Source organism: Lithobates pipiens, unplaced genomic scaffold, assembly GCF_037356315.1.
Source record: "Lithobates pipiens isolate NorthernLeopardFrog02 unplaced genomic scaffold, aLitPip1_a1.2 Scaffold_18, whole genome shotgun sequence".
NCBI lineage: Eukaryota > Metazoa > Chordata > Amphibia > Anura > Ranidae > Lithobates > Lithobates pipiens.
The window spans coordinates 263,135,554-263,148,862 of NW_027507758.1; the positions used below are offsets into that span (position 1 = coordinate 263,135,554).

The 13,309-nt window shown below is 39.4% G+C and overlaps 1 protein-coding gene across 6 annotated transcripts in view; it reads right to left on the reverse strand.

Annotated features, from left to right (window-relative positions):
- The window catches only part of LAMA2 (laminin subunit alpha 2), a 1,237,914-nt gene that overhangs the window by 82,817 nt on the left and 1,141,788 nt on the right, over positions 1–13,309 (reverse strand). For all 6 annotated transcript variants that reach the window (XM_077486899.1, XM_077486900.1, XM_077486895.1 and 3 more), the window contains 3 exons: positions 9,912–10,074; positions 5,417–5,561; positions 4,007–4,145 (listed from right to left, as the gene is read on the reverse strand). In XM_077486899.1, coding sequence (XP_077343025.1) covers positions 4,007–4,145; positions 5,417–5,561; positions 9,912–10,074 — 447 coding nt within the window. The remainder of the gene's footprint in view (positions 1–4,006; positions 4,146–5,416; positions 5,562–9,911; positions 10,075–13,309) is intronic.

Genomic DNA, 13,309 nt, shown 5'->3' on the forward strand with positions numbered 1-13,309 from the left:
AAACAGAAGTGAAGATGTGTAAAGATATTTGGGATTTGGAAACTATTACATTATTCCCTTCAGATATAGTTGTAAAATAAAAGTAATGGAATCCTTGCTTAGAAACAGATGTAAATGTTAATGCATCTAATGTTGCTACAGCTACCAGGGCATCAGGTTGACGAATGACAAGTTATATATTCGCATAACTCTTACGTTTCATCTATGTTTGTTGTGGTTGTATAGGTCTTTCACCATATTGTGAGGTGAGTAATGTATTATTTTTATATTAAATCACTCTTCTTGGTAGTATTACCTTTTACATGAAATTTTTCATGTATTATTATAGTTTAAATCTCACAATATGTATTGAGTTGCATAAGTATTCATACCTTTGGAATTTCCACATTTCATAATGTCATAACCTGACAAACCTGCTGTTCAAATGGTTTTTATGTCACTGATCTACACAAAATAGAATTGTTAAAAATCTATTTTACCGCAGCAGCATGGAAACAACCCAGACCCTCTTTCCTAGCAGTTAAGAGGAAGATATCGTGGATTATGTCTCGGGAAAAACTGACCAGTATTTTAATGGATACCTCAACAAAATTCCACAGGGTTTGGGAGCCCTGGGCCAGCTATGTTGGAGTCTCTCTTTTACCGGCTCACTCTGTGACCCACTGCCCTAAAATGGCCAGGACGGCATTATGCTCGGCAAGTGGCATATCTTTACATCATTCAACAATACTGATCTAAGACGCTTCCCCCTCTCTATCCCTCTGTCCACCCTTCTCTTTTTCTTTTTCTATCCTTTCTCTTTTATAACTTACCTACGTTGAATACGCAGATAGGTCTGTGACCAACATAAACAAAGCACATACATGGTCCAAAATAGGGGATCTCCCATCCTGAAACTGAACAGAAGCTACCAGTTTGAGAGGGCCGGGGGGTCTTGGGGGCCTTGACTTCTCTCCCGACACAGTCAGATCCCGATAGGGGTGTCAGGGGGAGGGGGACCCTCAACTCATCTGACTACTACACCGGTCCCGGGATGGGCTTGACCCCTAGATCCCTTTATTTCATAGCCGCTCGCATAGAGCCATATACTGTTACCCACTTTGATATTTATGCACCTCTGTTTATGTTGACTGTTGACTACTGTTTAGTTCACATATGGCAGGAGGCCTACCCTACTGCAATTAGAAAAACGTTAATTATGCATATCTGTAAGTGCCTTTTCAAAAATAAAAATTGATTAAAAATAAAAATCTATTTTACATTTTCATTGACCCCACCCTGGGGTTGATGGCATGTTGGGGGCATGTAACCTGGTATGTTTCAGGAGGAAAGGGAGGCTGCATGATCAGAAAAGGGTCTGGTTTCTAGAGCACTGGGGTCAAATCTATATGCTAAAGATGGTTTGCACCTAAATGGAAGGAGGTCTGTTGGGCCGAGGGAGAAGTTTATGAGAAGGCTGGAGTAACTAAATTAGAATTGAGGGGGGAGGGTGAATTAGATAATAACAGGGAAAAAGGTCAGACAGAGATCAGTCCCTATCAGTGGCTGAAATGGGGAAATGAAATGGGGAAAGAATGGCAGATGATCAGAAGGTTCCCATGTTACAAACAACCATTGGAAGTGGAACTATTTGTACAAAAAGAAAAAAATAAGCAGAATATGTGTGCAAAATGTGACAATGAATTCAAGTGTTTGTTCACCAATGCCAGAAGTCTGCCAAGCAAAATAGGTGAGTTAGAAGCCTTGGTGCACAAAGAGAACCAGTGGTGGCTGGTGAAGTTTCAGGATCCCGCCCCTCCATGGGTGGCCCCTCCCACTTTGCATAAGCCTCACCCCTTATAGAATCTACATCATATACCAGGCTGCACATTATACACAGGGCTCTGCACATCATATACCAGGCTGCACATTATACACCGGGCTCTGCACATCATATACCAGGCTGCACATTATACACAAGGCTCTGCAGATCATATACCAGGCTGCACATTATACACCGGCACTGAACATCATATACCAGGCTTCACATTATACACAGGGCTTTGCACATCATATACCAGGCTGCACATTATATACAGGGCTCTGCACATCATATACCAGGCTGCACATTATACACCGGGGTCTGCACATCATATACCAGGCTGCACATTATGCACCGGGCTCTGCACATCATATACCAGGCTGCACATTATAAACAGGGCTCTGCACTACATATACCAGGCTGCACATTATACACAGAGCTCTGCACATCCTATACCAGGCTGCACATTATACACCGGGCTCTGCACATCATATACCAGGCTGCACATTATACACCGGGCTCTACACATCATATACCAGGCTGCACATTATACAAAGGGCTCTGCACATCATATACCAGGCTGCACATTATACACAGGGCTCTACTAAAGCAACCTGTAAATCACACATATCTGCATTCTGCAACCTGTAAATCATACATATCAGCATTCGCGATCGACCGCGCAACAGAGCGAGTTTTTTTGGGGCAAATGAAGCGCCTCGTCTGCAATCTCGTGATTGCATAGACGTGGCGCTTTCAATATTGCACTGCGCCCGGCGCCAGGACACAGTACACATAAGGACCTTTTTTTACAAGGGACATGTTTAAATAAAAAATTTTTTTAACTGCCTGGGAGGGGCCGACCGCGAAGATGAATGATAAGTGGGGGAGGGAGACATCCGACTGAAGTAAGTAGTTTCACCTACCGAGTGCTGTGCTGTTTGTTTGAGCTTATGTGATTACCTGCAGCAGAGTAGCAGTGGAGTGGACTTGGGCAGAGCAAACTTCCTTCAGTGACGTTGGAAGCCCCATTCATGTCCTAACTGATGCTCGCCTGGCCAGTCCATCGTGCTGGAACCTGTGGCACGATCGACCACGCCACAGAGTGAGTTTTTTGGGGGCAAATGAAGCGCCTTCTCTGCAATCTTGTGATTGCATAGACGTGGCATTTCCAATATTGCACTGCGCTCCGCGCTGGGATACAGTGCACAAAAGAACCTTTTTTACATTTTTTTCTTAAAGGGACATCTTTAAAGAAAATATATATATATTTTTTTAACTGCCGAGGGGGGGCAGCGCCGGGTGCCCCCTATGGATGGGCCGCCACTGAAGAGAACTATGATTTAATTGGTATTGCTGATTCTTGGCTTCATTCTTCACATGACTAATAATATTCCTGGCTATACTCTCTTTCGGAAAGACAGGGTAAAGTGGAGGGGTGGTGGTGTCTGTCTTTATGTGAGAAGTAATCTCAAAGCGAGTGTGAAAGAGGACCTAGTTGATGGAGAGTGTGATGAGGCTGAAGCATTATGGGTGGAACTGCACATGGTGTGCATACTTCAAAAGTTATCATTGGAATTTGTTATAGGCCACCCAGTGTTAATGAAGAGGTGGAGACTTAGCTCCTTACACACATAGAAAGGTCTGCAAGGGCTGTGACAGTGATAATAATGGGGAATGTTAACTACCCGGAGATTGACTGGAGTAATGGCACTGCTGGAACAGTTAAATGGCAAAAATGTTATGGTACAGTTTATAGAGGCCCCAACTAAGAATGATGCTCTGTTGGAACTGGCAATCTCAAACCATGCAGAGATTTTTTACTAATGTTCATATAAAAGAAAATCTGGGTAGTAGTGACCATAACATGATTTAATTCAATGTTAGCTGTAAGCAACAAACTCATACTGGAAATATAAAATAAGATAGCAAATTTTCCAATTTGCAATAAGCAGTTTGTCATTTATCCTGTCTGTATGGACTGAAGCTTCAATAAAAGAATTTCTCGGAGTGCGGCTATCCTGTTCCCAAATGTGTTCATATGAATTCATAGATAGCCTCGTGACAAAGAGTACACCTTCAAGGTGAAGGCTTAAAAAAAATATGGATTGATCTAGTAAGTAATTTACTTTATCCATATATATTTGTTGTGGCATGCAAAATACAAAGCACATGAACTCAATTTACATAGGGCAGTGTATTTACCTTATGCCATTCAGTACTGGCAGGCCACCAAAATATATATTTTCATGAGCTTTCAAATTGAGACCAAAATTACTTCCAGTAGCTGTGGTGGTTACTTTGTCCTCTTCATTTGTATCAACATCCACAGTAGAAAAATTGGCTAAAAAGTATTAGATAAATAGTGGTTAAATGAAAAAATGAGCATGTCAACTAAATATCATCCCAATTTCTGGCAGAACTGGTGAACCATGCTGTAAATGTTAATTTATACATACAGTAGCTCCTTATTGTACACAACCTAAAATTGAGTGGACACACGTTCAAAAGATGGGTATAATTTAATGATACTAACCAACTGATTTAACCCACTGGAATTTGTATGTAATTCAGCATACAAAATGCTAGTCGTTTGGGCCTTGGTCAAAGTACCATTATGATTAGGACCTGAATAGGCTAAATACACCAGAGGTCATTTTTTCACCCATTTGGACCTCCCTTTTTTTAATTCAGATTTTATTTTTGAATGTTTGTTTTTAAAACAAATAAACAACAACAAAAGCAACCAATAATAATAATAATAAAAAAGACTTACATTTAAACCAAGGTCAAAATCATAAATTCAGCATTAGTACATTTGATACATTATCATCTAACCCAGAATATTTGGACTTTCAATAAACTTTCCAAATATTTGGGAACCCATGAGATTGTTCAATATGCTGATCCTTATATATGATCCTTATGTGCATTGCTATAGAGGTTACACCTGTCATGCAGCACAGGATTAGTTGTGTTCCTTCTTTATCTTCTCTTTATTAGGGTTATGTAAAATCAAGCAGAACTGATAGAGAGAGGTACTGGAGGAGCCTTTCCCATAATGTCCAAGAATGGGCAGTACCAGGGACTTAGAATCTGACCTCCTTTCCTGAGGCGTAACATTTTCTCGAACTATAAAAATCAATCACACCCAGCCTGATGAGTGAAATTCTGCTTATACCCGGTAAAAAATAAATATTACTATACTATACTCAATGTCTACTGAAACAGGAGACATAAAAAAATGGTATGGGTCTTAGCTGCACATCATTGCTATGGACCTAGTTCCTGATCGTGACAATGATACATTATGTCTGAGCAACGTGTGTTGGAATGACCATTTGTAGTCTCCCCCAGGGTTGTATATGACAGGGTATCAACTCAGAAGTATAACTGGTAGACAGTCCCCACTTCAAAACAGGATGTGCCTGAACAAGGACCTTTATTTATTGCAAGCAATCTTATAATGAAAGCCGCAAAATACATTTTTTTTTTTTTAAACAGCTTAAAATGGTAAAACTTATTTATGACTGGATTTACATCTAGTTTAAGCTTTTGTATGTGACAGCCATACCATCGCCTTTTAAAACTTGTGTGTCTGTGTGTAATACCTACTTTGTTTTTGTATTCTGGAGAGAGTGAAGGATTTCCATTTGCCATCATTATGATTTTTGTTGCTGACTGCAAACGCTGTGCCGGATCCTAGATCATAACTAACTTTTATACGACCATCAGTCAGCTCAACGCTCATGAAATCTTTCTGTTAAAATTTGAAAAGGAAAAAATAAAAGCTATATCACATACTGTATATACAGTATATATATATATATATATATATATATATATATATATATATATATATATATATATATATATATATATATATATATACATACACAGTGGGTGTGTATATACAGTGTATATATATATATATATATATATATATATATATATATATATATATATATATATACACACATAAATATTCATTCTTGGCATATATATATATATATACATACACAGTGGGTGTGTATATACAGTGTATATATATATATATATATATATATATATATATATATACACACATAAATATTCATTCTTGGCATACAAATCTACATATACAGCAATTAGGACATCATCTACAAATATGATTTGTAAAATAAACAGTGTTTTCATAATATAGTAAAGCAAAAATTCAGCTTATTTTTATAAAGCCAATACAAATGTTGTTTTTACTTACGTATTTACACATAGTGAGTAAAGAAGTGCAACAGCAGCATAGGTTTATACACTTGGGACTGAGTATGTAGTATGCTTTAGTAGTACTAATCACACATGTGATTGAAAAATCTCTTCAATATCTGTACCATTTGCTCAGCAAAGAGAGCACTGCTGGATTATACCTCAAAGGCTAGCTATATGTGAGCATATCCTTTAGTGAGAATCTTATTTATATCACTGTTTTTCTAGGATTCACTACATTTTATATCAAGCAATGCTTAGGTTCAGATGAGACCTACATATATTCCACAATTCAGTCCCTTTCCCTGGGACACAGTTAACCCCACCCATAGCTCAACTCAGACCCGTTCAGTGACCTTATTAGAGTGCCCCACCAAAATCCCATTCTAATTCATTCTAATTATGTGGGGACCATCCAGTCCTGATCACTGTAATGAATGCCTTATTGAGTTACTGTGTATGTGCAGTAACTCAAATTTGGGTGAAGGTTATAAGTGCCATTACATGGTAGTCATAGGAATCATTTACTGTTTCACACACCTTACCCCCAAAGACAGTTTAATAACAAAAAAATGGTGTACTGTATAATAGGGATGAGCTGAACACCCCCCGGTTCGGTTCGCACCAGAACCTAAGAATGGACCGAAAATTTGTGCGAACTTTAGAACCCCATTAAAGTCTATGGGACTCGAACTTTCGAAATCAAAAGTGCTGATTTTAAAGGCCAATATGCAAGTTATTGTCCTAAAAAGGGTTTGGGGACCCGACTCCTGCCCCAGGGGACGTGTATCAATGCAAAAAAAAATAGTTTTTTCGGGAGCACTGATTTTAATAACGCTTAAAGTGAAAAAAAGTGAAATATTCCTTTAAATATCATGCCTGGGGGGTGTCTATAGTATACTTGTGAAGTGGTACGTGTTTCCTGTGTTTAGAACAGTCCCTGCACAAAATTCAATTTCTAACAGAAAAAAGGTAATTTAAAACTGCTTGCGTTTTTAATGTAATGTCTGGTTCCGGCAATACGGATGAAAATCATTGAGAAAAATTGCATGGGTAGCCCCCCCTGCCCATTACCAGCCCCTTTGGGTCTTGTAAGGATATTAAGGGGAACCCTGTACCCACATAAAAAAAAGGAAAGGGGTGGGGCCCCCAGGCCCTATATACTCAGAACAGCAGTATACAGGCAGTGCAAACAAGACAGGGACTGTGTAGGTTTGTTGTTACGTAGAATCTGTTTGTAATTTTGAACTGTGCCCAATTATGGCTCTCCTTGCTGACGGTGCTGTGATTGGCCAAGCATGCGGATCATAGTGCATGCTTGGCCTATCATCAGCCAGAAATGCACCGCGATGCCGCAGTGCATTATGGGTCGCGAGCGCCATTCGAATTTGGCGCAAACGGCCCATAAAGGTCTGGTTTCGCCGAACGGGCGAACAGCCGGTGTTCGAGATGAACATGCGTTCGACTCAAACACCCAGCTCATCCCTACTGTATAACAGTGAATATTAAGACATAGAAAATGAATACACCAAACTTTAGCTATACAGATAAAAATGCTGCTTATCACAAATATGTCTCAATATTGAATAACAAGTAGATTCCAGTATACAGATCTATTGATTGTCAGCATTTTTTATAACCATGATTATTTAAATATCCATCTCATCATTCCATACAACCTAGATGGGTAGCAATTCATCTAATGCATTTCCTACAACACAGTTGGCATCCAGCCAGATACCAAGATGGCCATGAGTATCTTGGTATGTGGCTGGACGCCAGCTGTGTTGTTCACGTGTGTCTGAGAGTTAGCACTTGTTGCAGTGCCATTTTTGTAAGTATACTACTTTTTACTTTCCTCATCTTGTTACATTTTTGAATGGAGAGCATGGGTGTGTGTGTTTTTCTCATAGCTCCCATACATGTCGTCAGTGCCATTGAGGATCAGAGTGCCCGCATCTGGGTGTAAGGGATCAGTTATCAGGCGATCATTGGGATCATTACCCCTTTAGGAAACCAAGCTTGCTTTGACCTTCTGGTAATGTGGGGTTATAGCTGTGAAGTGAGCAGCTTATCTGCATGAGTGGAGGAGCACTGGACACCTTTTGAATATATTTGGTTTACAATGTCACATTGGTGGCTACATCTATGATTGGACTTTCTTTATATAGTACTTATTACTTATACTTTCATAATTTGTTCTCTATATGATTGATGTTTATATATTTATGTGTGTAGTTGCTCTGCACTAATTTTTGGTATTTATAATCAAATTACATTGACCACATGTTTAATTAGGTTTGGAAGATAACAATTGCCAAGGGCTGATTGTTGTAAGCGTGCTTTACCTTTGACCCTGCTTTTGTTTCCATGGGAAGTAGAAAACATTTATATAGTTCACCTTTCACACTACCGCGACTTCAAAGTTGCATGATTTTACTACGATTTTGACACGATTTCAGGGAATGCCTGTGTAAACTTGAGGTATATAGACCTCAGCTCGCATGAAAGTCAGACCAAAGTAGTACAGGGACTACTTTGAAGTCGGCACCACTTTAACTCGCATATATATGAATGGCTATTAGACATGTGTGATAAGTTTTGTATGAATCGAAAATTCGTACGAATTTCCATAAATTCGTACATTCAGGAGGTTCCGAAATACGAATTGCTATGCTTCCGAATTTTGTACGAAGTATGACATTTTGTTTACGAATTTCGGATTTAAAATTCCGTTACAACGGAAACGTGACTGGTGTTTTGTTGACCAATCAGAGGTTTTCTTCTGCTGCTGAGTGAGGGGTGAGAAAATTACCTTTTTAAATATGGGAGTAGGAGACTGGTACTGGTAGTCAATGGAAGATTTGGAATCGGACAAAATAAGAATGTTCGTTAATTATGATTATTCGTTATGATGAAGGTAAAAACCCAGGAAGTCAGCACAGCACAGGGAGAGCCCCTCATAATGAGCACAGGCTGATTTTTTAGAAGTGTTGAAAAAGCTCAAATAATAAATTGTTTAAATACTTTAATTATCCAATAATTTGCACAGAAAAAAAAAGTAAAGATGGATTTACTTTTTATCTGACTAGATAATTAATGTGAATCTTCACACAATTTATTAAATCAGCTTCTATGTCCCTAGCTTAAAAACTGCAGGTAAAAGCACAGAAAAATAAAAATAAAAATCTAAATGCTTACTTATTTTTCCTTACCATAGATGTTTTCTTCATTTGTGATGTGCCTTTGAACTTGCTAGAACTTTTGACTATGCTGGGTTGAATTAATTCCATAGCACAACCCCCTCCCTCCTTGCACATCATAGCTCTTTTCTATTCTGGGAGTGCCACGCTCTATTCAATAAGTGTTGACATTTTCAGGTGAAGGGAATGCTGGCTTGACTAATGCAGCGTACACACGATCAGACTTTCCGGCGGAAAGGGTCAGACGGAATCATTCCGTCGGATAGTAGGATCGTATGTGGGCTTCATCTGACTTTTTTCTTAAATAAATCAGACGGACCTAGAAATAGAACATGTTTCAAATCTTTCTGACGGACTCAATTGCTATTGGGAAAACCATTCGTCTGTATGCTGGTCCGACGAACCAAATATGACGCAAGGGCAGCTACTGGCTACTGGCTATTGAATTTCCTTTTCTAGTCCTGTCTTATGTCATCACGTTCAAAACGAAAGGATTTTAGTGTGTGGGCAAGTCCGTTCATTCGGAAGTCCGTTGAAAGTTCGTTGAAAGTCCGTCGGTAAGACCGTTGGACCTTTTCTGCCGGATAGTCTGGTCGTGTGTGCGCGGCATCAAGCTCCATGATCTTAAATCTGATTTTCTGCAAAAAAGTTAAATGTTTCCTTACCAAGTCATTTGTTGCTAAGTACATTAACAGTGCATTTGATGAAAATGTTTTAAACTTGAACACAATTGTAGAAATATTGGGGTTCCATCTAACGGGGCGGCTAACCGATGCATATCCATCTCCATCAAATTGAACTGTTCCTTCACTGTCTGCTACCTGTGGACTATAAAGAGGGGAAATATTAGTTACCAAGCTGATAGAGAATAAGTTGCTATATTTCTTTTGTTACAAAAATCGAGCATTAAACAATATTCAGTCATTTGGATGTGCGCTATGTTAGTTATGAAATGTGCAATGTTGCAAACTAATATTGCTTTACAACATTTTGCAAAAAACAATATAAACTGCAAGTAAATCACTTTAGATCACAACAAAATCATTAGAGATACAAAACACTTAATATAAATTATCATAGCCATTTCCTGTTATCATATCAAAGTTGACCATACATTAAACAGGTTCAATGTAAAAAGAAAACCTGACAGATTCCACCACCCTTGCTCTACAATGTAGATTGACCAATCTTCTGCTGTAGCTATTGTATTTTGACAGCTGACCCCCACCCAGCAGCTGCATCCGAAAATCTTTTTAATTGAGGTATATTGTGCATATTGATTCAGTGTATGGGCAGCTTAAAGTCCCATTTTTGCCTTTTTTTAATTTCCAGAAAAGTTAGAGACTCTATTAGCTTTTATTTTTGCTTTCTGTGTCACCTTCATTTCTGACATTAGGCCACACCCTAACACAGGGTCACCTGAACAGGAAGTGTGCTTTTGAAGCTGATCTGTTAAAGCTTTGTTTTGAGGTGAAACATGTTGAGTTCATTTTTAATTTTTAATTCTCTCTGTTTTTCATTATGGGTACTTAGATACTGTATATTGGGGCAATGTAGGTTTAGTTATAGCAGGAAAAGGGAGATTTTTGTGGACTGGTGGAGATAATGGATTGATAGAAGTGATTATTTTTCCAGGCTCAAAGAGTACTGTGATATATTTGACTTTGATGGGCAACTGAACCTTTTAGTAACCACAGTAACCTTTAGTATCATTCCATGCCTTTGGGTTGTGGTATGTGGCCAGGATACTGACCCTACCCTATACACATCTCCACTCAGGCGGAAAGATTGTCCAACAAAAGTTAAAGACATATTTGAAGTCTGGTTGTTATCTCCCTATAATGAAGGCAGTTATATATCTATTCCATCATTTTATATTTCTCACTAATTTTAGACTATTATGACTAAAAGTGAAGTTTTAGGTCATAGCAGATTTGGGGCATGGGTATAATGCACCCCTGCTGCTGCTTCTCTAATATTTTCCACCCAAAGACCAATCTTAAAGTATAAGTCTACAATATGTCCTTTTTTTTGTTTTGAAGTGAGGAAAAAGCTGCAGCAAGAACCTGGCAAAGGTTCTAATCTTTCAACTCTTTCTTAAATTGTTTTTTTTACTGTTCATTTCCATGTGGAAGAGATTTCCCTTCACATTCTGTCCTGGTAATGGAAAATAAGGGGAAATCTCCCCAATTGGGGCACAGACAACAAACTGGGCAGAGGTCATGCCCTTTCCTGGCCACTTATCGCCTCTTCTGAAGTCCCTCAACTCACTCTGTCTGCTCATACTTTCCTACAGGTGCCCCGCAGGAAAGCCAAGTGCTGAGGGGGCACCTGAGCTTGCGCACTTCCGAGCCAGGCGGTGTGCGTCCATAGTAACACACAGCCTGGCTCAGCCACACCCTCGTTCTCTAATCACAGGATTTGACTGGCAGCAATTTCTCACACTGATCTCAAAGTCTCCTGTGAGAGCAGGAAGTGGGAGAAATGGTGCTGCAGATGGGCACAGCATTGTATTGAAACAGGTGGGATTTAGGGAGGGGAGTGGGGGAACAGTTGGAAGGTTTTTTTACCTGAAAGGGTAACTTCACTTTTGTGAGAAAAAAATATATAATAAAATAAATAATAATAAATAGTAATACTAATAATAATAATAAAATAAAAAAATAATACAGCATATACAATTGCGACTCAAGTCATTGAAATTGAATGTTATTAAAAATTACCTTTCCTATTCAATCTGCAGCACTGTAATTTTTTGTAAATTGCAATGCAATTTGGCTACCTGGAAGCATTTTGTAAACAGATGTTATACAGAACGCCCCCTGAAAATGTAATTTTCTGCTTGTGTGATTGGCTTACCAATTTTCCCAGAAGTCTGCACTAAACTACAAGTCATATTTTTGGTATGCCTGCAACAAAAATGTAATTTTTGGTGAGTAATCCCAAAGGGAAATCATGTCTAACCCCTAGTTCATATTGGAGCAGTTTATCATGCGATTTGACAGGTCAAATCGCAGGTCATATTACAGCCTATTGCTGGCAATAGCATTGCTCCAATCGGTGTGACATCGACTTTGCGGTGTCGCATCGATTTGCAAAAATAGTTCTTGCACTACTAGTTCCTGCACTATGTCTTCAATAGACATCTGTGCATGAAGCCGCACAGATGTCTTTCAAGTAGCACCTGAAATCGCATTGGCCTGCTACTCTGAAACTACGCTACTTCAAGTGAAACATCAATGTGAACCAGGGCTTAAGGGATGCAAACCCTGCCAACTTCCTCATTAGAGTCCTGTAGGTGCAGCAGCTGGTTGGTAATTATAAAACCATTTCCATATAGATTTACATGGACGTGGGCAAGCAAGCAGCTATTTCTTCAGAATAAAACAAAGCGAGAATCTGCAACAAGGTTTGTTAATATCCCTGCAATGTACATAGATCATCTGGAGGGGAATGTTTTTTTCTCAACAAAAATGGAGTTAGGGTCCTTTCACACGGGGCGGATCAGTTCTGATCCGCCCCGTGGATATCCGTTTGCTCAGCGGGGATCACTCCGTCGATCCCCGCTGAGCAGGGAGATGACAGGTCCGTCTCTGCACACTGCGCAGGGACGGACCTGTCACAGCGCCGCTCTCCCCTATGGGAGATCGGATGACGACGGACCGCAGTGCCCGTCGTCACCCGATCCGATCCGCAGACGGATGGAAAAATAGCTTTTTCCTCCGTTACACTTTTTCGGATCGGAGCGCGTCGGATGTCAGCGGACATGTCACCGCTGACATCCGACGCTCCATAGAGCTCTATGGAGCACCCGTTCAGGTCCGCCTGAAAAACTGACAGGCGGGCCTGAACGGGACGTCAGTGTGAAAGGGGCCTTACTCTTTAATGCAGAGAACATATTAAGCTGAAAACCATTTGAGTTTATGCCACCCTTTTTCTTAGACAGTTATATTATAATATTATATACTGTAAATATTAGTTTATCAACAAACCTACATAATAAACAAAAAGCTATTTTTTTGACTGCTTGTCCTGGATTAGAACACACCACAACTGATTGTAC